Below are 26,187 nucleotides of genomic sequence, written 5' to 3'. Positions count from 1 at the left end.
GTGGATCATCCTGGTATATGTCCATCTTCTTGGTGAGTTTTAACTCTTGGACATGGAGATGAGTAGCTAAAGGGTTTTAGGTACTAAGTCCAGCCCAGTCAATAAAACTCATAAAACATATACACTTTCGCAACTGGGCCAGCACATTGGCAAATCATAGAAACCTCATAGGACATAGACAGAAAGAAATTTTGTAAGTGATCAGAGTTAGTTGCCTTGCATCATGTTTACTCTTTGTATCGTACACTCAAATTGCATGGTGAAAATACTGCTGGAATACACAAAATATGTGGATTCTCACATCGCACGATTCTATGGAGCTGGAAACATGAGGAAATCCTGAAGCGAAAGCGAATGTGCCTTGCATAAGTCAGAACGAATTCAACTGGCCATGCTTCCATCTAATGAATACATCAAAACGCCTGTTTCTGGTTGCTGTGTACATCAGCTGTGAGCAGTGATTAATTCCTGGCCTCCGCTACTTCCACTCATGCCATAGAGGAGGAGGGATAGCATCTCTACCCACTGCAAAGTAAGGCATACATAACAAGGCTAACAAAGCACCATGGGTCAAGTTGCAGCAGGAATTATGGCAAGTACATGGGAATGAGTCAATGCAGGATTAGGACAAAGAATGTAATTCATGGAAACCTCTCAAATGTACATGTCAGGATATGCTGAACAGTTGACTTGAGTGGATTTGTAGCAACATGTGAAGATGATTTACATAAATGTGAACTCATGCCCATAAAACAAATGGAACTTGCAAATTTGCAGTCCTGAAAGCATGGAAGGTGTGCCCAGAAGCAGACACCATTTCTAGTAAACAAAAACCATGACTTCTCTTGACTACTGTTAAACATTTAGTGAACGCCAATCATGCATTGCTAAGATAAGACTGGCTGAGCTGGCCTCCCTAATAGAATTGCCGGGGGGTCAAGTCCATGCCCCCTGCCACCTAAGTGAAAAGATTTCACTGTTGCAAATAAGGGTGGTAACTAGTGTCAACTCAACTGGAAGAGTTTTAGGAATGCAGAAATGTTCTTCTGAGTTTATTGCCTCCTAGCAGCCTATTTGATGTGTCCACCTATTAGTGTCTTGCTCACACCTCAAGCTCGGTGAGTATCCCTCACCCATCCAACCAGCCCTCTCTCCTGACTCCTGTTTCCTAATTCGACCATGCTGTGACCAATCTTTGATGCGTCCTGACACCTTCTCCCCTGCCATAATTTAAAAAGCTGCCAAATCATATACATTCTTCTGCAACATCTCTGGAATTGACCATTTCCTTTCCATTCTCAAGTTCAAGCACTCATAACCCGTCACCCAAATATTGCCCTCAGCTCATAACCAGCTCCTATCTTTACCTCTTACTCCTCTAGTCAACTCTATGTATTTGACGTTTCATCTTCCTAAAAGTCTCTATAGCTACACCATTCCCTCACTCAGAAAACTTCAGTGGTCACTCACAGGCTTCTATTTCAAATAAAATCATTTAAAATCCTTAAGCTACTTTCCAATCCTATTCCCCACTAATGCCTCAGAGAAGCTATGCCCTAGAACAAGCCTTCCCAACTTTGCCTTTATTGACATATTGAACTGGATAATTCTTCGTTGTGGGGACTGTTCTGTTTATTGTAGGATGTTTCTCAGCATCTCTGTCTTTTGCCTACTAAGATGTCAGTAGCATTCCCTGCAAAGTTGTAACAACCAAAGTTGTGCAAAGTTCCTGGGGAACAAAATCCCTGCCCCAGACAAAACGGCGCTTGTATGTGTATTTGCAGTGGTTGGGGTGTATGTTGGGATGTCCCCCCTACCATCTTTATTCAACTTGTACCCTTATTTAAGGTTTATCTAGAAAACTCCCTGTTATAAGAGTCTTGTCTCTGTTTTTACCAGGCTCTCCGAATTGAGGTACTTTCCTTCATCTTTGGATGACAGTACCACTTTATGTATTTCTTTTTTTTTTTTCACTTTATGTATTTCTTAAGCCATGTATCTTATTTTGACTATTTTCCTTGAACGTAGCTGCTAACAACAGACACAGAAACATATTTTTGGCCCACTAGCTAAACGTGTAAATATTAATAGCATGACTTATATAAGCTACTCTCCGTTCTGTTGGAACTTTACTTCCCTAGGTGTTGTTGGGTTGTTTGTTTTCTTTGGTGTGTTTTTGGATTTTGTTTTGTTTTGTTTTTGTTTTTGTTTTTGCTTCTAAAATCTATTTGTAGGGGTGCCTGGGTGACTCAGTTGGTTGGATGTCCAACTCTTGATTTCAGCTCTGGTACTGATCCCAGGGTCATGGTATTGACCCCCTGCTGGGCTCCAAACTGAGTACACAGCCTGCTTAGGATTCTCTGTCTCTCTATCTCTCTGCCCCCCTCCCTCAGTTACAACGCACACACATGAATTCTCTCTCTCTAAGCACGCGCACACACACACACACTTAGTGTATCTTTTTGTATGAAAATTTAACCAGTATACAAATACTACAAATAACAATCTTTATGTAATATCTCAACATCACTGATAAATGCATTAATGTGATGATCTCTTAACAAATGAAACAGAAAATAAATCATAGTGTCTTTACAGAGAGAAAAGGAAAAAACAAAACAAAACAAAAAACTAGAGTCACCTGGACCTTAGAAACTATCTGGTCCTTCCTCTGTCCCTTTGCTTGAGGAAACTGGAATCTTGTGTGAGGGTACATGTCCCAAGGTGGGAGAACTGGTTGATTACAGACAAGATAAATACCCAGAGCTCCTGCTCAAAATTTATTGCACTAGATTAGTTGTGCCACATGTGAGGCCTTTGGGGCAGCATCTTGTGAACTACTTAAGAACTTGTTAGAGGGGCGCTTGGGCGGCTCAGTCAGTCGAACTTCAGACTCTTGACTTCAGCTTAGGTCATGATCTCACAGTTCCTGGGATGGAGCCCTGCTGTCAGCACAGAGCCTACTTGGGATTCTCTCTCTCTCTCTCTCTCTCTCTCTCTCTCTTTCTCTCTCTCTCTCTCTCTTTCTCTCTCTCTCTTTGTCTCTCCTCTGCTCTCTCTCCCTCTCAAAATAAATAAATAAACTTAAAAAAAACTTGTTAGGCATGCAAATTCTGGGCTCCACCCCAAGCCTACAGACGTAGAAACTCTGGGGTGGAGCCCATGTTAGGTCTAGTGCATGAGATCTCAAACTCCCATGCATAAGAATGACTCAGAAGATCTGTTTAAATACAAGTGGTCCTTTACCACACGCAATGTTGAATGAAAGGTAAGCTGTTGTGGGTTCTCAAGACAGAACTGTGAAAGGCAGCTGTGCTCAATATCAAATTAACAACTTGACCTATTTCCTGGAATTTACAACTTAATCCAGATTCCTCTATTGACATAGTACAAATTTCATTCTACTTGAATCACTGTAATGTCTGTTTCATCTTCATGAAGAGAGTATGATGAATTTGCATCAAATTTAAGATAAACATCCACTAGAATGCACTCAGCTTTGATTTTTATCATGTTCAATAGGATGCAGAAATTCCAAGCATAGGGATATGAGGGAAGGGAAGTGTAAGCATGTTAAGTTTTTGTCTTATTGAGAAAATTGATATAAATGCAGGCAAATCGTAGGCATTTTTGGAATGGCTTGTTTATTTTTTTAAAGTTTATTTATTTATTTTGAGGGAGACAGAGAGCGTGTGAGAGGCATGAGCGGAGAGAGAGAGAGAGAGAGAGAGAGAACCCCTCTCACTGTAAGTGCAGGGCCGGACATGGGGCTCGAAGCCACAAACCGTGAGATGATGACCTGAACTGAAATCAAGAGTTGGATGCTCAACCATCCCTAGAATGGCTTCTTTAAATACAACTATTGAATATACAAGGACAACCACTAAAACAAAATAACTAGAATATGTATTTATAAGTCAATGGGACAAAAAGACAAATATACCAATACAGGAAAGGACAGGAAAGAGAGAAAAGGAGCAAGGAAAACAGAAAATGTGAGGATACATAATAATGATCTCTTCAAATATGGTATAAAATTCAGACATATTAAAAAATTACATAGAAAAATAGAAAGTGGGGGTGCCTGGGTGGCTCTGTCAGTTAAGCACCTGACTTCCATGCAGGTCATGGTCTCACGGTTGGTGAGCTTAAGCCTTACATCGGGCTCTGCACTGACAGTGTGGAGCGTGTTTTAGATTCTCTTGCTTTCCCACTCTCTCTTTCTCTCTCTGCCCCTCCCCCCCAAATAGATAAATAAACTAAAAAAAAAAAAAAAGAGCAGGGAGAAAAAAACATACACTGGGTAAATAGTAACAAAACATAAAACAAACAAACAAGAAACTAAAACAGCATTGTCATATTAATGTTTGGCAAAAAATAATTCACAGCAAAAAAAGGATTGTTTTATTTGATAAAGTGACAATCCACCAATAAGATTGAACAATCGTTAACATGAATACACCTAACAATATATCACTGAGTCATACAGAGAGCAAGTGTTATTAGAAATACAAGTAGAATAGTCATTCACCAACATTACAGAGACCTAAACACTCTTCTGTCAGTAATCCAGTGATGACACAGATGAAAAGTACTTAAAGGTATGGGATATTTGAATTATATAATCCTTTGAATTATAGAATGATGTAGTTCATAGGCATATAAATGCATAGAATTTGTAACTAACAAAGTACAGATATATTTTCATTTCAAATAATCATGACATATTGGCCATTATACTTAAAATTATGTTTAATGTTTATTTTTGAGACAGGAAGAGAGGGAGACAGTGTCTGAGCAGGGGAGGGGCAGAGAGAGAGAGGGACACTGAATCTGAAGCAGACCCAGGCTCTGAGCTGTCAGCACAGAGCCAGACACAGGGCTCAAACTTACAAACCACGAGATCATGATGAACTGAAGCCAGACACCCAACCAACTGAGCCACCCAGGCGCCCCCTTTTATACTTAAGAGAAAATAAAATGCCAGATGTTTTCTGAACATGGTTCAATAAAATTAGAAATTAAATACAAAAAGAAGAAAGAAGAAAACAATGCAAAAAGATATACAAATATCCAACTGTACATTTAAAAATATTTTTTTATAATCTTTGAGTTAATACAAACCACTTAGAAATTTTTAAAAATACAAGAATGTTCCATATCCAGAAATCTATGAGCTTTGGCAAAAGTGGCATCCAGATGAAATTTTATACACTGATGCATGCATTATAAAACAAAGATAAAAAGAATGGTGAAAAGTGAACCATGTGTTCAACTCAACAATCTTGAGCAAGACTTAAAATGAGGATATGTATTTTCATCCAGAAATTGTGAAATTATAAGAATTAGAAAGCAAAAAGTGAGAATCTCCCATAATCCCACTATTATTATTCTTTCCTTTCTTGTAATTATAACACATATAACAAACAATAAATAACCCAGGCTAACTGATCCAAATTATGGCATATTCTCACAGTTTCTGGGATGGATATCCCCTTTGATCTCAATATCACAAGAGAGACTCTTTAAACGTGACGACTCTGGGAGTAAATGGAGTGCATTCCGTTCTACACGTGCATATGCAGGTGGTGTGTGGGTGTGGGTGTGGGTGTGCGGTGTGCACGTGGTTGGGTGTGGAGGATGGGCAAAATGAGCTCCCTCATAGTCCTTGTCAGGAATACAGCTTTCCTTTTGAAAGAATTCATCTAAGGAAAATAAACGATTCTTTTTTAGCAGATTTTCCAAAAAGGTTTCAGGGACATAAAACTTGTGTGATTTGGCTTGCAAAATGATATGATGAAAGCAGTGAGAGAGAAATATATCTGTAAGGAAGTGATAGAAAAGAATTCCTTGGAATCCCATGAGGGGAAATCACTCTGGACACTGAGATTATGAAGAGGAGGTTTTCTTATACAACCAATCCTGACAGAAATGTCACCAATCCTCTGAAAAAGAGCAAGGCCACTCTAGTTTGACTACAAGTTCCAGGAAGAGCCAACCCCTTTGGCCAGGGACGCCATTTTGTTCAGCAGAAGGCCTCTGGGGCACCTAATTCGGTTCTTGTTTGGGCATTGACCCTACTAGGAGGTATGCCAGGAGACTACACTCTTCTCTCACAAAGAACGAGAGTAAGAAATAACTAGCATGTCCTAACAAGCTGTGAAATCCTATTCTTCTTGCCCCCTGAATAGAGTCCAATGCCCCAAGATAAAGGAAATCCACTCTGTAATCTGATAGGTTTGTTACTGAGCCTTTTGCCAAGAACAACGCCTTCCCTTCATGTAGTGCCAGGGTCCAGGTGCATAAACTCCAACCTTATAAACTCCAGTACAAAAAAAAAAAAAAAACAGAAAAACAAAAACAAAAACAAAAACCAAAATACGTTGGCATTTAGTACATATAATATAACATGACAGGTAATGCCATGGGTGTTCTTAGCAAGAGTGGAGAAGAGCATGCTTATATCTCTTGCATGGATTATTGGAGGTCTTTTGGCTTGATTGCTAAGGTCAGAGCACAAATATAGAAATCTAAAATTAGTGTACTGTAATTGTTGTTCTCATTCTCCCTCACCCCACTGCAAGCTTTTTGAAAAGAGTACCTTTGAGTCTCTAAAACACATCATCGTTTTAGGTGCTGGATGCTTGGTGAATGTTTCCAAAATGAGAAAAGGTGATTTTCTTCTTCTTTTCCTTTCTTTTTTTAGGGGGGGGGAGTTGTGGAGGAAGCATGGGGAGAGATTGACAAATGTTTTGAATTTAGAGTAAAGACTATCTATATTAGAAATTAAAAAAAGAGCACTTGGATGTCTTTCTCAGTTGAATGTCCAACTCTTGATTTTGGCTCAGGTCATGATCCCAGAGATGTGGGATCAAGCCCCAAGTCATCTCTGCACCTAGTATCGAGTCTGCCTTGGATTCTCTCTCTCCTTCCCTTTGCACCTTTCTCTAGCCCACATTCTCTCTCTCAAAAATAAAAAAGGGCTGCCTGCGTAGCTCAGTCAGTTAAGCATCCGATTCCAGATCTCTGCTCAGGTCATATCTCACACAGTTCATGGGTGTGAGTCCTGCCTTGGGCTCAGCCATTTACAGCACAGAGCCTCCTGGGATCCTCTTTCTCCCCCTCTCTCTCTCTCTGACTTCCCTCATACACGTGCATGCTCGCTCTCTCTCTCTCTCTCTCTCTCTCTCTCTCTCTCAAAAATAAATAAATATTTAAGAAATAAAGCAAAATAAATAAAAATAATTAATAATAAAAAGAAAAAAAGAAATAAAAATTGCTACTACAAATATAAAACCAACATATATAGTACCTTAAAAATCATAAAGCACTCTTACAAAAACTATCTCCTTTTAAATCTCACAAAATTCTGTCTTTATTCTTATTTTCCAGTGAGCAAAGCAAAGCTCAAAGCTCAAAAGTGACTTGAATCTAAAATCTAGAATTCCCAGACCTTTGTACCTAGAAGTAGATGACAGCCACTCAGAGGAAGTTCCTCCAACACAGCTTTAAATATTTGTTTGGCTCTGAGTTCCCATGGATTGTTTCTTGTTATTAGTTACTTTTGTTGGTGTTGACTTGTTTTTGTTTTCTCCCACATTAACCCACAACTAGAATTCAACTCTTTGAGTTTTTCCTAAAGAATTGAAAAATCCATTATTAAGCAATGTGGGCTTTGCAGAAAATCTCATATGGGAGGTTAAGTCCAGGTTTTCAGGACACACCGCACAGAAAACAGCATCTAAGTCACCTTTCATGTCCTATTTCTTGAGTATATTTTTTTCTCTTACCTTCCATCCTCCGCCTTCACTGGAAGTGGACTTGACTTTTCTTACCTCCTGAAACCATTAAGATGTTAACCAAAACAAATGACCATGTGGTTAGGAAGACCCTCCGTGTTAGAAATGGGCAACTTTCTAACTGCATAGACTTCTTTTTATTTTACATAATAACTAAGACGTAGTTGTTACGTACCTCTAGGTACAAGAGTCTGGGGATTCCAGATAACTTAAAGTAATCATTTCCAACTTTAGATTCTCAAGCAAGTTCTTCAGCTCCATATTTTTTTTTGCAAGCATGTAACTGGTTTCAGCAGGCATTTATTTATTCATTATTTTTAAAAATATAATTTATTGTTAAATTGGCTGACATATAGTGTGCAAAGTGTGCTCTTGGTTTGGGGGGTAGATTCCCCTGGTTCATCGCTTACATACAACACCCAGTGCTCATCCCAACAAATGCTCTCCTCAATGCCCATCACTCACTTTCCCCTCTCCCCCAAACCCCCATCAACCTTCAGTTTGTTCTCTGTATTTAAGAGTCTCTTATGGTTTGCCTCCCTCCCTCTCTGTTTGTAACTATTTTTCCTCCTTCTCTTCCCCCATGGTCTTCTGTTAAGTTTCTTAAGTTCCGCATCTGAATGAAAATATATGGTATCTGTCTTTCTCTAACTGACTTAATTTCACTTAACGTAATACCTTCAGTTGATCCACTTTGCTGCAAATGGCAGGATTTCATTCTTTCTCATTGCTAAGTAGTATTCCATTGTATATATAAACCACGTCTTCTTTATCCCTCCATCAATTGAACATTTAAGCTCTTTCCATAATTTGGCTATTGTTGAAAGTACTGCTGTGAACATTGGGGTGCATGTGCCCCTGTGCATCACCACTCCTGTATCCTTTGGATAAACTCCTGGTAGTGCTATTGCTGGGTCATAAGGGAGTTCTATTTTTAATTTTTTGAGTAACTTCCACACTGTTTCCCAGAGAGGCTGCACCAGTTTGCATTCCCACCAATAGTGCAAGAGGGAAAACAGACAGTCTCTTTAGCAAATGGTGCTGGGAGAACTAGACAGCAACATACAGAACAATGAAACTAGACCACTTTCTTACACTATGCACAAAAATAAACTCAAAATGGATGAAAGGCCTAAATGTGAAACAGTAAACCATCAAAACCCTAGAGGAGAAAGCAGGCAACAACCTCTTTGACCTCAGCTACAGAAATTTCTTGCTCAACATCATCTCCAAAGGCAAAGAAATTAAAAGCAAAAATAAACTATTGGGACCTCATCAAGATTAAAAGCTTCTACACTGCAAAGGAAACACCAACAAAACTAAAAGGCAACTAATGCAATGGGAAAAGATATTTGCAAATAACATATCGGAAAAAGGGTTAGTATCCAAAATCTATAAAGAACTTACCAAACTGAACACCCAAAAAACAAATAATCTAGCGAAGAAATCAACAGGCATTTACACAGCATGGCCTGCCTGATATTACAAATGGCACTAGCCAAGGGGCAGTTGGGTGGCTCAGTCAGTGGAACATCCGACTTCAGCTCAGGACATGATCTCTCCTGCTCGTGGGTTCAAACTCCACACTGGGCTCTGTGCTGACAGCTCAGAGCCTGGAGCCTGCTTTGGATTCTGTGTCTCCTTTTCTCTCTCTTCCTTCCCCACTCATTTCCTCTCTCTCTCTCTCTCTCTCTCTCTCTCTCTCTCTCTCTCTCAAAAATAAATAAACATTAAAAAGAATTTTAGGAAAAGGCACAAGGTGAGCCTGCCACATGGCTTACCTGTAGTCTGCCATCTCCAAAAAGGAGAAATTCTTTCATAGTTTATTCATATAAAAGACTTATTTGCCTTGCAGATAAGCCTCAGTGTAGGGCCCACACACTATGCAAAATGGTGAGCAGGGGACACACAGAGTCCTGCAAATCAAGAGAACAGACAAGGCATATCCCCAGACAACAAAGAAGGCTGGATTCTTGCTTATGGGACACACCTTGTACCTTTGCATTTTCCTTTTTAAGTAAATCCCATATTGCACACGGCTTCATGCAAATCACCAGCAGGAAATAGCAACCTAAACACTTTTCAAATCATGCCAGCAGGAAGGTTCAGGATGGCTCTGCTTCTGTACAGAAAGAGCAGGGAGGAGAGGGAACTTTTTCTTCCAGCAAATTTACTCCATCGGCCCATTAGAAAGGGTAAAAGGAACAGAGGCTGACTCTAGCTCTGAGCCTCTGTCCTAGGTGAATATTGCAAATAGGACCAACTATCAAGGTGCTTGGATCTCTCTCCTCCACCTCTTCATTGTGAAAGAAGCTGAGTATTGCAAGTAGCAACAGGATTTAAAAAAAAAAAAAAAAGGAAGAAGAGGAAGAAAAAGAAGAATTTCGTTAGAGAGCTTCTCCACTAATTGCTTTTTTGGCATTCTCCCGTCCACTTCTTTTTCTTATCCTACAAAATGATCATAAACTTATAGAATGTTTTAGACTAGTGGACGCCTGAAGGCAGAGCCGTTTCAGTAGGCCCTGGTGAGCCCAGAGGGCCTAACATGCACAGACACTCCAAATGGACCCTCTTTTAAAAGCCTACATTCAAATGTTGAGTTTGAGCCGGGGAAAAACTAGAAATTCAGAAGCAACCCTCATTCCCCTGTCTTGGCAAATCTGGGCTTACTTCAATAGACCTTAAATGAAGATTGCTGTTTGAATAGTCTCGAAATAGAAGAGAGAATTGAGCTATAGACTGAGGCCAAAGTACATACTGTATTTATAATCGAACACAGCCTTTTCAATAATTACATCCTTGTGCACTTTTTATTTTTGGTTCTTGAATAAAGTTACTCAGATGAAATTAAGGAGAAGGTGCTTCGATGCTTCTTTCAGTTTCTATGGCAACTCTAGGGGCATCTTCTGCAGCTGCTTCATTGACTAAGTGTGCCAGAGTGAGGCGGGCTGCACCTTTAGACTGATCCTGGAAAAGGCAGGGAGGAGTGTTGGTATCCAGGCCACCAAAAGAGCTTAAGACAGGACTGAAGAAAATCTCTGAACTGTTGATTCGCCTTTCCCTCAAGGATTGCCATCAGAGAGCGCTTCTGCCAAGAGTGTTTTGTTAGGGATGTGTACACACTTGCCTTTGAAGTCTCGCTATTGGTAAATAATCTGTTTTTATGGGTCTGTGTCTAAACCCCTAATCCAGCCATTTATAGCTTTTGAAAGAAACTCTTCTCTGATATTTAGTGGAACACTCTCCAGGCTCAAATAAAAAGTTGCTTAACTAGGACTTTAGATGTAGAAATATAGTAGCAAAGATGTGAAAACCAAAAGCCAAATTAAACTACACGGCATGACGCTCGTTCATTTGTTTGTTCACCAGGAGTGAACCCAGACACTTGCCCAAGGGATGTTTTCTGCGCATGCATCAGCGTGGAGGCGATGCTAAAGCAGGTGATTCCACAGAGCTACCAATCTCCGTGGAGATTGGGGTTAGATGGGGTTAGAGGGGTCGGTAGGCCTGCAGAAGTGGAAGAATGTTCTTGGGGGCAACGTTTTCACAAGATCAACTTTAGCAATTCTCAGTAAGCTGTTGCAAACATATTTGAATCCATGGCGACGTCCCTGAAAAAATAGCGAAGAAGATCCCTATATGTAGAGGACAAGTAGCATGTCCTTGTCCAGTGCCTAATGCATGGGAAGTTCTCGGTAACATACATTTCTTATGTCTGAAACTCAACTACTTTCCTCACTTGAAGGACAAAATGAATAGAATATGTACTGCCCATTTTCTAAACTACGATCTAATGAAGACAAAGTCCACATAGAAAACTTTGAATAACCAGCACCATATAATAATTCTCCCATAAAGCTTTGGTCAAGTTGAGCAGAATTTTCTAGAAGTCAAAACCTTTCACAGCCTCAACCCCTCAGAACATAATCTCAAACCTGAAATTAAAAAAAAAAAAATCTCTGAAAATTAGGACAGTAACCATAAAATCCCTCCATTCAAGCCAATCTTTTGTGTCCCAACTCACCTTACTGGTTTGCCTGACATTCTGACGTCAGTCATATAGTCTTTATAATAGATTATCTTAGTCCTGGACACAGCGGATGGGAAACAACAGCCTAAAGGACGCGAGGGGACTCTGGCAATGGACAGAGCAGCGGCTGATGACTTAATAGACAAAATAAAAGCACATCCCACCAGGCAGAGCAGCACCTATTAACCTGTGTCTGACACAAGAAAACATTAAATAATACAAATCAATTTTTTAATAAGCAGAGAATTGTATAGTATTTTAGAAAATCATTCCTCCAAAACAATGAATGCCCTGAAGGCAACAACTTGCAGCTATTTGGAGAGAGCCATTTAGGTGTAATTATTCATCATTATTATTCTTATTAGTAACCATCCTGTGTTGAATTTTAAACTCCTCCCCTTTCACATTCTTCTAAACCTTCTCTCTCCTTTCCTTTCCTAACATCCTACTCCACCAGCTTCCTAATGAGATGACTGACTCACCCCAAATTGCCCAGAAAGGTTCCAGTTGTAGCACTGTGATCTCTGCATCAGGGGAAGCCCCTCTGTTCCCCCATCCCCCCTCCAGGAAACCAGGATAATTGGTCACCCAATTGCAGGTACTGTGATAGTATTGTTGCATGCATGGCTTACAGGTGTAACCTTGTAATTATGTAATTTTTAAAGTGATTATAAGCCTCTGTAGTGGCTCAAATCATCAGGTCAGTAGAGTCTGTGACCTGAACTATTTTGGAAAAATAAGAAAGGGAGGAGGGCCCCTGGTTTTATGAAATATGTTGATCATGGAGTTGGTTCTTAAAGTGCATGGAGCTAGCCTTCACCTATATATGTACTTATTTAAATTTGGGAAGCAAATCTGATTGACTTGATCCGCTTTTCCAGCTCTAAATTGGAAATTTCTAGAGGGAAATTTGGTTTCTTCTTTGCAAGTATGATTTGGGGAGCTGCTGCTTTAGGAGGCCAGGATTTGTTTGAGTGTCACTGAGAAGACGGCCTTAGCAGAAAGCCTCTGAAATCCCACTCTGCCTTTTCTTATGGTATATAGATTTAATAAAACAATTGTTTTTTAAAGTAGAGGTGAGGCACATTATAGCATTCAACTCACTGCCTGGAGTAACCATTATATATCCTGCTTAGTGAGGCCAGTCACCAAGAGGGTCATGTTACACCTTTGGCTCCCTGCAGGGGGAAGAAAGCACCAGTGTATGATGTGGTGAAGGTGCTTGTATCTTGGTTAGTACCAGGGCTTTGTGGTTTTGCCTGGAGACAGGACTAAGCAACTCCTAGTTAATGGAAATTAATCTGAAGTTTGAAATATACCCAAATCCCACAACCAAGGCTTCATTTTGCTGTTCCTCTACCCTTTGTGCATTGTACCATCTTTCCAAGAAACTGGATGAGAAATAGAGGAACAGGTTATGAAGGAGCTGGAAATCCTGGGCTAATGTGTCCCGTCGTAGAGAAAAAGAATGCATTTTCATCACCTAGGAAAATAAAAACCAAGAAGCAGAAAGGCTTCGGGTTGAACGTTGAGACTTTTACCAGGAATGCCTCCAAATGGAAGGCATAGCACGGTCCAGTGCTCAACGGCCTCAGTTTAAATCTCAAAACTAAAACTACTTGCTTAAACAAGGTACTTAACTTCCCTGGGCCTGGTTCTTCGTTTCTTAAATGAGGATAGTACCATTGCCTTCTCCACAGATCTGCTGTTAAGATTAAATTATTTCAGGTTTACAAAGAATCTAGAACCATTCTTGAAACACAGTATGTGTTCTATGAGTATATGTTAAAGAAAAAATATTAAGGAGCAACCCCTATGTCAGAAGGCAGACTTCCTCAGTATTTCCAATCATGAAGGGACGGCTAAGTTATTCCAAGCCTGCTAGAAGTGGCATTTTCTCTGAAAATCCCTGGTAACCGTGTGTCCTGAAACAGCATGTAGGTTGAGTGGATTCAACGAAGTTTGGAGGCAGATAAAACCTGAATTCGAATACCCCTACAGTGATTCATCAGCTTTCAATCCAGCCTCAGTGTCCACTATAACAAATGTTGGTTAATTGCAGGCCATGGGCCAAATCGGGCCCGCCAGTTATTAGTCAAGTTTTATTGAAACACATTCATATGATTTGTGATTGCTTTTGCACCCCAAGATCCCAGTAGCGTCGTTGAGACAGATTCTCTGTTCTGCAAGGCCCCAAGTATTTACCGTCTGCCCCCCCCCCAGAACACTTTTACCAACTCCTGATTTATAATACAGGAATACTAATATCTTAATGGAGGAGGGAGGGCAGTGAGACCATAGAGAAGGCACACCCTACGGATAGTTCAGCCTCCGCAAAGGGTAACTATCGTCATTACACAGAGAGTCAAGATCTAAAGCTTATGAATTTGGCAGTTCTGTTTGCTTGCTTGTTTTCTATCCTCTACCTATGCCATTCTGTCCAAAAACAAAATATGAGCTTGACTTCCTCTAACTTGGATTAAGCTAATCTGCCACCCCACCACACCTCCCTGTTTGGGCCATTTCTATGGCTCTATTCATCCCAGAGTTCAGGGTTTATATCCTATTGTTTGAAAACATTTGCTTCCGATCTCAGCAATTCTGCAGGAATCATACAGGAAGCCCACAGACTCTTGCACCAATTTGTCTTCAATTTTTAATTTTTTATTTAGAAATAATAAAATAAGACATAATATATAAAAATATGTACAATCCATGGTTTGTGCAGTACAATAGGAAGACTTTTAGATACAAAAAGACGGCAAATGGGAAAATAATAGCTATCATGATTGTCAAAGGCCGGGATTGTTCCGCTCGCCAGAGCCCAGAGCTAAAACCCAACAGAACTAGAAAAAGAGATTCTAGTCAGGAGTGGGGAGGTGACTATACAACACTTTTATTTTTCACCTTAACATTTATTAGACCCAGAGTGAAAAAGAACTCACTCCGCTTTTCAGAACAAGCTTCTTGCCTTTACTGAGTGGCTTATTATAAAACATGAACTGACATTTCTTAATTGCGAGGGTAACATGATTTGGGGAATGGAGCTCATCAAACAGACATCAAAGTTTGGGATGGAAGTTTATAGGGAAGAAAGAAAACAAGGAGAAAAAAAAATAACACATTAATAGATTTTTTTTTAAAGGTAAAACAGACTTTCTCCGGGAATTTGGAAATGGCTACAGTGCTAAAGTGACATCCTCACAATGTCTGATTCAAGTATACTTCTTAGAGGGATAGAAAACTATTCCATTCTCAATAGTCAAAATAGAATTCACTTTGTCTATCTTTTATTTAAAAATAGGATAACCAGGAATCTATGCCTCCTCCCAAAAATATAATGCCCATCCAGATACGAGCAAAAATTCATTAAAAGGGAGCAATTCCTAAGTAAATTCAACGGGGGTTTGCTTGCCATAGAGAAGCAACACATAGCTGGGGACAGACCCGAGATATTCACGGCGAGTCTCCTCTGTCTTCATTCTAACGACTTATGTGCACTAATTATGGAAAGGAGACCCAGTCAAGAAGGACAAACGTTTTGCAGGTAAAATGCAACCAAAGATGTTGTGCATTACCTGTGTCTTGGCTCTTGACAAAAACAAAAAAAAAAATTGCCATTTAAAGCTTATAACTGTTAAAATACTAATCACTAAAAAAAGCTTTCAAATGAACAGTCCATGCTGAAATAAATAACAGAACGTAGCAATACGAACCTTACGAGGCTGGAATATATTTGCTAAAACCATGCTAACCGGTAGCATATAGGTACTAGCTCTCAGAAATTGCTGCACGGAAATTATACTTTCTATGGCAAATTTTTTTCCCTTTACAGACTTCTATTTACATTTGGCTTTAAATATGAAAATATCTGATAAACTTTATAAAATGTACACTTTAAAAACATAGCTTCTGCAAAATTTTCTTGAAAAAAAAAAAACAAAAACAAAAACAAACCTGTGCACCAGAAATGTTAGATTTTTTTTTTCCTTTTTTCAGAAAGAAGTTGAAAGATTTCCCTCCCTCCTCCTTGCCCCGGGCCCACCCCCTTTCAAATATCTCAAGTGTTTTTAAGTGGCAGCACTGTGTGTTTGGGAGGAACCTTCTCAGTGGTCGCCCCCATTCTCCACTGCATCTTCGTTTCATTTACAGATCACTGAATACTCTTTGGTTTAATTATTTTCCTTTGCAAAATATCGAAATAGCAGCAGCTGAAGCACTCAGTATTCACTCTCTGTCAACAGCCAGATTGTTCCCTCTTCTGTCAGGCGTTTTGTCCTATCAATCCCAATTCCTCCAACTCTCTAAACAACTTTCCAAACCTGCCTTTAAAGTTGGATTTAAAATAGCATCCGTTTGCTTGACATCTCTGTCTTGGTTTCAATGAAAAGAACACCAGTTTTCAAACCCATCGACTTGGAAGGCTGAGAACAGCAGAAACTGCCATCTTATTGCAGGCGTGGCATTCGGCGATGGCTGTTCAAGAACCCGAGACCGTCACACACATCAATTTACAAAAATACAGGATTCCAGAACAAGCTGTTTTTTAATGGCATACAGGGATATAATACCGTTAGAGAGTTGATTTTGAGACTCCAATTAAAAAGAAAAGTCAGCACCCCCCAGAATTCACACATAAGGAACTTTAAGCCAAAAAAGAGTTCCATTATTGAGTTAGAGTAAGAGGGACAAACAAAAAGTTTCGATCAGCCAGGCAGGAGAGACTTCTCGAAAACAAGGTGTCCTTAGTAACCTGCTCTAGGGCTCCACAGGCTAAAAGGATCAGCTCAGATCCAATTCCAAGTGTGCATATGTAAAGGAGATATAAACCTTTTAGTTCATTATCTCCTCTACTTGTGACCGCCTTATATTTTCTATGGCTCTTATTGACCCTAAAATACTGCGACATTTTCATTTCCACCCTCTATCACCAAAAAATGTAACTTTCCTCTCCCTCCTGAATACTTGAGCTGATGTGCTACATCAGAAGTGGCTGGTCCATACCTCCCTGGCTTCCCCTTTGGCATTTGCAGCCTCCCAGACATCTGAGACTTGCTACAGATGGACTGATGGGAAGAACCAGCCTAGAGGCCAGGTGGGGCATCTTCTCAAAGGCAAAGTCAAGCTGGAAGTGTCCTGACAGCTGGGGCAATGAATTCAGTTGCAAGGGTTTAAACTTACTTGTTTTTCATGTTGGATGGCTCAGCTTTGAGGATGCCAAGGAACTCCAACCTAGGTCTTATCTTATGGAATAAATTTTGGAATGTGCAAAAAGGGGAAATCCAGAAAAATCTAAGAGCACATCGCCATCTCTCACCTTATGCATTAACCTGGCCAGCCCTACCTGGCAGGGAATAAAAGATATTTTATATTGTGTATGTGTGTTTTACTTCCCCTTTCTTCTTTCCCCTATCATACACAAGTTACGTGAAAAAACAAAATTGAAAAAGCACTACACTTACTAGACTCTGTGTGTATGATATTCTATTTTCTGAATAAGGTGAAAAAGGAAAGGGCAGTTCAAGGTCTTGCTGAGGTTCAAAGTTACTATCTCTTGATTTCAAGGCAGCCATGGGACTTTCTATCCCTTTTAGTATAAGCTCCACTGTGCAAAAATGTGCATTATCTTTGGTATTTATTTTAGGTAGTCTAACTTAAAATTTGAGATAACCCATTAACATCATGGAAGAAAAAAAAAAACAAACAAACCCAGAGGCTACCATTTGGCTAGTGTTACATAATGCCCTTATGTAACCAAAAAGAGAGAGAGAAAGAGAGAGAGAGAGAGAGAGAGAGAGAGAAATCAATTCTAGCAAACAAATTACTGGCCTCAAAAAATCAGGCTCTCATTTGGCAGCTCAATAGCCAAATACTTGCCACTTTGAAGCACATGTCATGAGCTTTCAACAAAGTTCAACACTGACTTTTAAATTACACGAAAGAAAAACTACACAACAACAAAAGTACAATTTGTGTTCATGTAGTTAGCAGCTTTTCAAAAATTAAGGCAGAGTCTTGCCTTTGTTATGCCATTAAAAACATTCTTGTTCCCTAAAGAGAAGCATTCTGGATTAATCAAATACCCAACCAAGGCTTGCCTGCAAGTTCAAGTTTTGTAAAAACACAAAACAATACATAAAAACCCCATAACTTATTCTACAACATGTATGTGCCATTGGGTCACGGGGGCTGGGGGTGGGGTGGGGACGGGGGAGGCATGTTGAGTGCTTTATGTTCATTTCCGAGCTTACAGTCTTTCTTTGAAACCATTGTGCTAGCCTCAGTCCCTTGTGGCCACTCGCCTTGACCCACCTCTTCACCAGTACCGTCGTCTGAGTAACTGTTTTGGGCCTTTGACCAACAGACTGTATTTTAAAGTAAATATTCCAGAGTAGGAAGCAGTCATATCTCCGACTCTCGCCGTAAGGGCCTGGGCTCTAGAGGTACACTTGCCTGGTTGTGAAGGTCTATGTCAGGGGGTGTGTCTGTACTAGTGCTTTCTGGAACTCCGTTTTCACTGTCATCTTCCTCTTTGCTTGTGAGGGCAACTTCGTTTTCATAGCAAAATGAATTAGCATTTGAGAGGATATATTTCTTTTCTGCTAAGTCTCTGGCACTACAGAGGGGAGTGTTGGGCACTTCGTAAGTCTTGTGGAACCTTGAATAGTCCACTTTGTAATAGTGCTTCTCTTCAAAGAGTACGGGCTCATAGCGGTGGCCCCAAAGGATTTCATTGGCCAGATATGAGCTACGGCACTGTGTTGTCATGGCGGTGGCTTCCACCATGCCTTCCAGTATCACAACAATTTCGAAGTCTGCATTGTCGATGTCCTGCTTACTCAGATCGTATAAAGGACTATCTTCATCTATTTCATGGACTATAGTGATTGGGGACACCAGAAATATACGGTCAATTCCACTGTCAAACCCAACGTTGATATCTATTTGATCCAGGGGGATGTACTCCCCTTCAGAAGTGATTCTGGATTTGAGCAGCTGGGCTCTCACGTGAGCTTCCACCAAGTGGCTTTTCCGAAGGTTGCCCACCCGCCACATCAAACACAGTTTGCCATCTCTCATGGCGATCACAGCATTATGACTGAAGACAAGAGTCTCGTTTCTCTTCTTTGGCTTTGCCATCTTTGCCATGACTGCGCCAATGATAAAGGCATCAATGATGCAGCCCACAATCGACTGGAACACCACCATGAAAACAGCAATCGGGCATTCGTCCGTGACGCACCTGAAGCCATAGCCTATGGTTGTCTGGGTCTCGATGGAGAAAAGGAAGGCCGCTGTGAAGCTATTGACCTCCGACACACAAGCTTTGCTCTCTTTAGATGCATCCAGATCCCCATGGAGCAGAGCTATCAACCAAAACACACAGCCAAAAAATAGCCACGAGAGAACGAAAGCCAGACAGAAAATAACCAGCATCCATCGCCAGCGAATGTCCACACACGTGGTAAAGATGTCTGCAAGGTACCGTTGTCCCTTCTCACCCACATTGATGAACTGAACATTACAGTGGCCGTCTTTCTTCACAAAACGGCTCCTGCACTGTTGTCGCGTGTGGACTTTACTCTTCCCATTCCCAAAGCCATTTGCAACCGCCATGGTGGCCAACTTCATCCCGTCTTCTTCCGAAGAGACAATGCTATAGCGGTTGGTTCGCACACTGCCCATCGCTTCTGCTGTGGACGCCAGTGCTTCTGCTTTGGAAAACAGTCTGAGTTTTTGCAAAACCCTTTGGAGAAACAGTTTTGAATGTTCGGTGAAGACACACACACACAAAAATAAGGAGAGGTGGGGGTCTCCAGGAGCCTTGAGGTTCTACCAAGGTCTGTTTACTGACATGCAGAGCTACCTTAGTAACTCAGCTGACATCCAGGGTACGTGTCCTGCAAACAAACAGACAGACAGACAAAAGACATTATTCATTAGAAAAGAAGTCGCTATTGAAGGGTTCTACTCTCTAAGATAGCATGTCCTAGCAAGATAATGTCAGATATAGAGAAATACACTCTGCATTGAATAAGAGGATTTTTCATTTCTTTGCACCCTAAAAATATTTGTATGATATCAATAAAGTCAACAAACATAGGAGAGTTAGTTGTTTGGAACAGTCTTTCAACTAACATTTCAGGTCCTTTCCCCCCCATTTTTTCCCCAGCAAGCTAGGAGATTCTGTTTTACAGATAACCTCTCTAATTCTCTCTCTTGCCTTCTCTACTTGCTAAGGTCCCAAGTTATTAAGCAGAAGAAAGACTTGTTAAGTCCAAAGTTTGTTGCAAGGCCTCGAGAACTCAAGACATGTCTAGGGAACATTTCCTATAAATGCAGTACATTAATATTAATTTGAGTTGCAGGTGCATTATGGGAGAATATGGGAGCCCTTGATGACATGCTGGAAAGCAGAAGGCGCAGACTAATTTGTTTAAATGATAAAACTGAGTAGACAGCCCTTATGATGATCTGAAATCAGTCCCAATTTCTGGAGACTGTTTGGGCTTGCTGCATCACTCCACACACCGCAAGCAGCCACTTTGCAGAAATGCCCGATAACATCTCTGTTAGTGCAAGTGATTCTGACTTGAAGGCGTAGGTTTGCTCTGGGGGATAAAGAGCGAGTCTGTTGCCTAGCAATGAGTCCTGAAATTCTCCAGAGATAGGACTGCCATGTGTAATGACAGGCTAGGAAGTAAGCACCTTTGTGCCAAAGGACCAGGTCTTTAGCGAATTGAGATAAGGCAGGAACTCATTTCATGTGGGTCCAATTCTGTGTTTTCCCAAACAGAGACAACTTTGTAGGAGCAGAGCATAATTGTCGGTTTACTTTCACTTCGAGTGCTGTTGTTTGCTATATGTTCCCATGGAGAAGGCACTCAACTTTACCTAACGTGAACAAATAGTAGTTTCTTTAATTTTCTCCTCTTGCCTCATCCTAACCTAGGTAACAACTGTCTATTTAACTTCTCATCTTCACTCCAAAGAAAACTATTTTTTTCCTTGAGTGACAAACAGAAGTCTAAAATAAAGTCTAACGTGTTTCTTTCATCGAATAGAAATTAACAAAGCTAATACGGCATATAAAAACCAAAAGTGATCCTCCACTGGGCAAACAACCCAATCGATCTCCTGCAATAAAGGGGGTCAATGAAAAACAGATGGCAAGGAGCAGAGATTTGCTGAAGCCCTGATAGAGAGGACTCCACTTTTTCTTTCTCGCCCCAAACCACATGAAGATTAAGTGGTTAACAGAACCAATTTCAGCCAAGCCAACTGCAAATAAATAAAGCAAGCCATGCATCTTGTTTTGGTGCACCCCCTTGAAGAGAGGCAAGGTGCACTGTCTTTGAAACTGCCTCACTACAAGCTTTTCACTTCTCCCTCCTCATCCAAGTTATTATGCAAGAATGTGCCCCAACACATTTTTCCTGAGATTAGTCATCTGTGAAAATTGCAATGTGTGTTACATTTTGGCAGCTTTTGACACCTAAATGATGCCCGATTTGAAAGTGCCTTTGAATTACTTTATAAAAAGAAGTTACTGTGCCTTCCCAGTCTTCCACCTGCTTCAATGTTTTGTCTGCTTCCCTATGAAGTTTGTACTTGGACAAAAGAAACAAGCCTTCTATTCCTCAGGGTTCTAGGTTCTGGACATGGAAAGGATTTTTTTAACAGTGATTTCAGATGATTGGGTTCATTTGAAATTTCCAAGGATTTCTACACAAAACCAGATAGGGATAATAATATAATACCAGATACAGGTGTATTTTCCAAAAAGCGGGGGAGGGGAAAAGGCTTGCTTAAATAGTGCTTGTATCCTTGAGCTCTGAATGACTTCAGAATCTTATATTATAAGTTGACACCAAGAAATTCCCTTTTCATGATTCAAAACAAGTCTTCCATCTGAGTTACCATTAGGGACCATGAGTAGACAGTGTCAAATTTCTTCTGACTTATTTCTGCACTCTTTCCAGATTAAAGCATAATAACCATATGAAATCTAAAGACTGAATTACGACCTTCCAAAAATCTCGACCCCAGGACATCAGTTCAAATTCCACAAAACACAATACCAGCTTCCTACGAGTAGGTTTCTGTACTTAGAACTTGAAAACAGCCTGTATTGAACGACGATTATTGTCTTATTTCCACTGTTAATGACAGAATTTGTTCCACATGCCAAGAGCATCATTTAGAAATTTTACCCTTCTGCCTGGAAAGGGGAAAAAAAGGTTGTTTTTTTTTTTTTTGGCAAAACGGAAGCTTTGGTCACTTCGAACAGATACACTCCAAAACAGACATATGTGTGTATATATGTGCACACACATTATGTGTATTCAGAGTTTGGGGAAACTGATTACTGATTACGGAACCTGGCACAGTTTGCTAGAGTGATTGTCTTAATACTTCATTATGATGAATGCCCTTCTTAGTGACCTACCCACATGCCCAACTGACTTTACACAAGCAGAAAACTTCCAGGCCTGCTTTTCTCTCACTAAAAATCACCGATTTGTGAGTGTCTAGAGAGAAAACTTTCATTAGGAATGGGGCTTTAATGCCACTTTATTGTAGACATATCCAAAATTACTCTCTGAGAAACATTCAATCAAGAATAGATGAACACTAAGTGACTTGACTGAGGGGTACGATTCGGGAGAATCCATATTTGATTTGATGAACAATGTATAAAGTCCCCTCTCAATCAAAGTATTTCAGGGTCTGATGTAAATTTAATAGATACAAATGATCGCTTTACCCGGGCTATAACCAATGAGGTAGAAAGTATTTCTGGGAAATTGAGAGGCTACATGTGGTGCTGTTCATGTTAAGACTATTTATAGGCTGAGCCAAAATTAAGCATAAGCAATGGAAAAAAATAGTTCAGCTGTTTCAATCTTAGGTAGATGTTAAAGAGAGAGCACTACAGATAAATTCAAGGTCAAGGAGATAACACTGTATAAATGAGTGAATCTGAATCGTTTTTACCATATAGGAAATACTCCCAAGATGGGTTATAAAAACTGGAAAAATATAATTAAGAAGAATAAATGCATCCCATAAATAATATGGTTGTGGTATACGGTGGATAAGAAGGTTTCTAACTAAGGACAGGAAATAAGGATAGGTAAAGAAAGTGCTGGCCTGAAGGAAAGGTCTGCTAATGAGTGTTTAGAGCAGTTATTCCCCAGCTGACGCCATATAGACCAGCCTGAGTGTGCTCAGGGCACATGTTGCTATGTGAGCACAACTGCTGGCAAAGCAGCCTCTTAGAAGCTCAGTAAACAGAAGGGAGGGGGAGGGGCAGGAGAGGAAGAGTAGAGGGCTATGCATTTATCTGCGTGAGCACTCTACCGTTTTTACTCAGCAATGCACGTAGCATCACTCAGCATCTGCCAGTGCTGAGAAACAGACATATTTGGGGAGATAAAACCTGCAACAGTCTATCAGTTCAGGTAAAAATGTGGCTCATCCTTCATGCTCTGGAAAAGTCATACAAGGACTCTACAGCTAACCAGAGATTCTACAACTGGAGCATCTAAAGATAGTTGAAATACTGTGTGTCCTTAAAAAAAAAAAAAAAAGTCAAATTCACCAGCGTTTACAACAACTATTCCTAGGGATACCAATAACAGTAAAGAAAGTGCCACCAAAATATGAGAGAAAGGGGTTAACGCAAAGTGAAATGACCTTGACCCCAACATTGACCCCTCCCCACCATCCTTTAAGTAACATCTCTTACTCCTTAGCCTGGAGATTTTTCCCGATATTGGCACACAGAAATAAACCACTCAGGGATGGGGTGGAAGTGAGCTGGAAAAAGCTGACAAGTGTACAGGTAATATTTAGCAGACACATGGCAGTGGTAAGTGAGAGAATCTGACAGCCTATTGATTATTAATGTGAAGAGAAAGTAAGTGGTAAAAGGCAATATGCATTCTTTCATACCTAGAACACGTTTTCAATGCCTTGTTTCCTAACAGGTAAATTCTGAGCTTATGAAAATACCCAGGATTCACAGCCGTATCCTAGCTACCATCCTACTGGTAGGCTCAGCCAGACACAGACATTAAAACTGCCCATTTCCTATCTCGATTTTTTTTTTCATTTGTCATGACAAGTCTATGTTATGATGCAATCTTTTTGCAGAATCAAGTCATTTTGACCACTGTGCTTTCCTGAAACCACACTGTCTTCAACTTAGGTATTAATACTATTATTACTAAGAATAATACGATGCTTAGGAGAGAGTGACAAACGATGTGAAAGTTTTGCGGTCTTCGGGCTCAAATCCAACTCGGGCTCGCGCTCTCTTTCCCCAGCAAAGCAACTTTGAGACGCTCGCTCTGTTTGGAACTCGACACTACACTTGAAGCAATGACAAAGGGGAAAAAAAGAAAAAGAAAAAGAAAAAAAGACGCCAAGGATCAAGACTACTGCTGAGTCCCAAGTTTGCCAAGGTTTGAGACCAGTGCTCCAGAAGCACTCCCCACCCCCCGCCTTTTTTTCTCTTCTTTCCTTAGAGCAAGAATCGAACACAGGCTCCCTGGCCCATGTCTCCAAACTCAGTATCTCGCTACAGCTGGTGCATTGGAAGTTATGAGCACAAACAGATGCTGCAGAGAAATCTGTTTCTATTGCTCAACTGTTCCAAGCATGTCTCAGTATTTTTAGCTCTGGGGATGTTCTGGTGCGCACACAAACTCTATAGGCATGATCTGGGACGTCGCAGCGTGGGGAAGCGCTACAGCAGCGTGACAGCTGGGCACCTCTGGAGCAGCGGGGCAGGGCAGGGTCGGCGACGGCGGCCCGAGTCCACTCCCCAGGACACACAGGCAGCGGGAGACAAGGAGGCAAGAAAACACACAGCGGCCCTTACCTGTTGCTGGCGCAGGAGCATGGGGACATGGAGTGGAAGTGGGGGGTACAGAGGCATGTAAGATCCAGGAGTTTGTAAAAGCGAGTGAGCCAAAGCAAACCAGAATCCCCAAGACCCAGCTTGCCGGCGCCGGGGAAGGCTGTGCGCTGGCCAGGGCTCTAGTGCGCTCTGCAACATCCTGGGCTCTTTTGAGACACCGGCCCGCCTGGCTCCGCCCCCCGGCCCCTGCCGGCCAATCGCAGCGCGCCTGGCCGCACGGCCGGCCCCGGGAATCGCGGCAGGGAGGGGAGGATGCTACACCCGCGACCCGCGGCGCTGCCAAGCGAGGAGAACCTGCCGCCGCTTCCTCCCCCTGCGCCCTCCGAGCCGGGTCGGGGAGTCCGGCCCCGGCCCGGGAGGAGGAAGTTGCGCCCCAGCTGGGACAGCAGCAGGTGGGCAGCTTCGCGGCCGGGCTTTTGCGGCTGCCTAATTGCAGTCTGGCCTTGGGATCGGCTTCCGTAGCCGTCTCCGAGCCCCACACTTCCCTTTTCTTCGCCTCGGCTGCTTGCTGCGCCCGGCGTGCTCCTCGAGGGGCCCGCGGGGTGCCGGGGCCGGGCGCCGCGTTTGCTGGCGGGGAGGATTGCACTGCGCGGCAGCCCGGGCGCACCTCCCTGCCCCCTTGTTCCCACCTGCAGCCCCTCGTCCCCCTCGTCCCCCGAATTGCCCGGCGGAGGAACCTCGAATGAAATGGGGGAGAGGGGCCGGGACCGGCGCGCGGAACCCGGCTGGATTTAGACGCGCACAACTTTTGCAACTGCAGAGCCGCTCCGCTCTTTTCTGCTCCCGGCTGTTCGTGAATTACTTACAAAGCGCCTAGACTTCTCTGAAGGGTGAACGACTCGTTCCCTTCTCGCACTGTCCGCCCTCAATCTCTTTCTCCACCGCCGCCCGGCACTCTCTCCTGATCTAAAATCAGAGCAATTAGAGTAATGAATTCTCTGGAACAGCAACTCCTACAGACACTCAGCTCTGCCCTCGCATCAGCGCCTCCCAGCCCTCATTCCCAGCAACCAGGCAAGAGCATGCAGACCCTTTAAAAACCCTATGTCAACTTCAATGTTAACCGCGTCTGGATCCTGCAGTTTTACAGACTAGTCCGTGTGTGTACGCGTGTCTGTGTGTCGGTGTGTGTGTGTGTCTGTGTGTCAGTCCAGTAAGTGCATATATCTCTGATTCCTTAGGCGTCATAACGAAGCTTTGCTCTTAAAGGACACAGTATATTTAGGAGTCTTCCTTACGCGGAGTTTGAAATTCCTCTGTGTTTGTGTGTAATGTTTATTTCCTCAAGCGACCAAATGCGTCTTTCGTGCAGGGGATTTAAACCTCTCAAAGGCCTCCTAGGGTCGCCAAACTACTTCCACAGTCTAGCTGGGACTCAAGGCGGCACAGACTGGTGGATTTCTGGGCGTAGGGGAGGAGAAACTGACAAT

General features: G+C 41.7%; 1 protein-coding gene across 1 annotated transcript; it reads right to left on the bottom strand.

Moving 5' to 3' along the window:
- Nucleotides 1-16,356: 16,356 nt before the first annotated feature.
- Nucleotides 16,357-24,899, bottom strand: KCNJ2 (potassium voltage-gated channel subfamily J member 2). Its single transcript, XM_029929315.1, has 2 exons — nucleotides 24,719-24,899; nucleotides 16,357-19,730 (listed from the first exon to the last, which is right to left on the bottom strand). The coding sequence occupies exon 2, from the start codon at nucleotides 19,513-19,515 to the stop codon at nucleotides 18,232-18,234; it is 1,284 nt and encodes a 427-aa protein (XP_029785175.1). The 5' UTR covers nucleotides 19,516-19,730; nucleotides 24,719-24,899; the 3' UTR covers nucleotides 16,357-18,231.
- Nucleotides 24,900-26,187: the final 1,288 nt, after the last annotated feature.

Source organism: Suricata suricatta, chromosome 17, assembly GCF_006229205.1.
Source record: "Suricata suricatta isolate VVHF042 chromosome 17, meerkat_22Aug2017_6uvM2_HiC, whole genome shotgun sequence".
Classification (NCBI taxonomy): Eukaryota; Metazoa; Chordata; class Mammalia; order Carnivora; family Herpestidae; genus Suricata; species Suricata suricatta.
The sequence above is the reverse complement of the archived record's forward strand: the minus strand, read 5'-3'. Positions and strand labels throughout refer to the sequence as shown.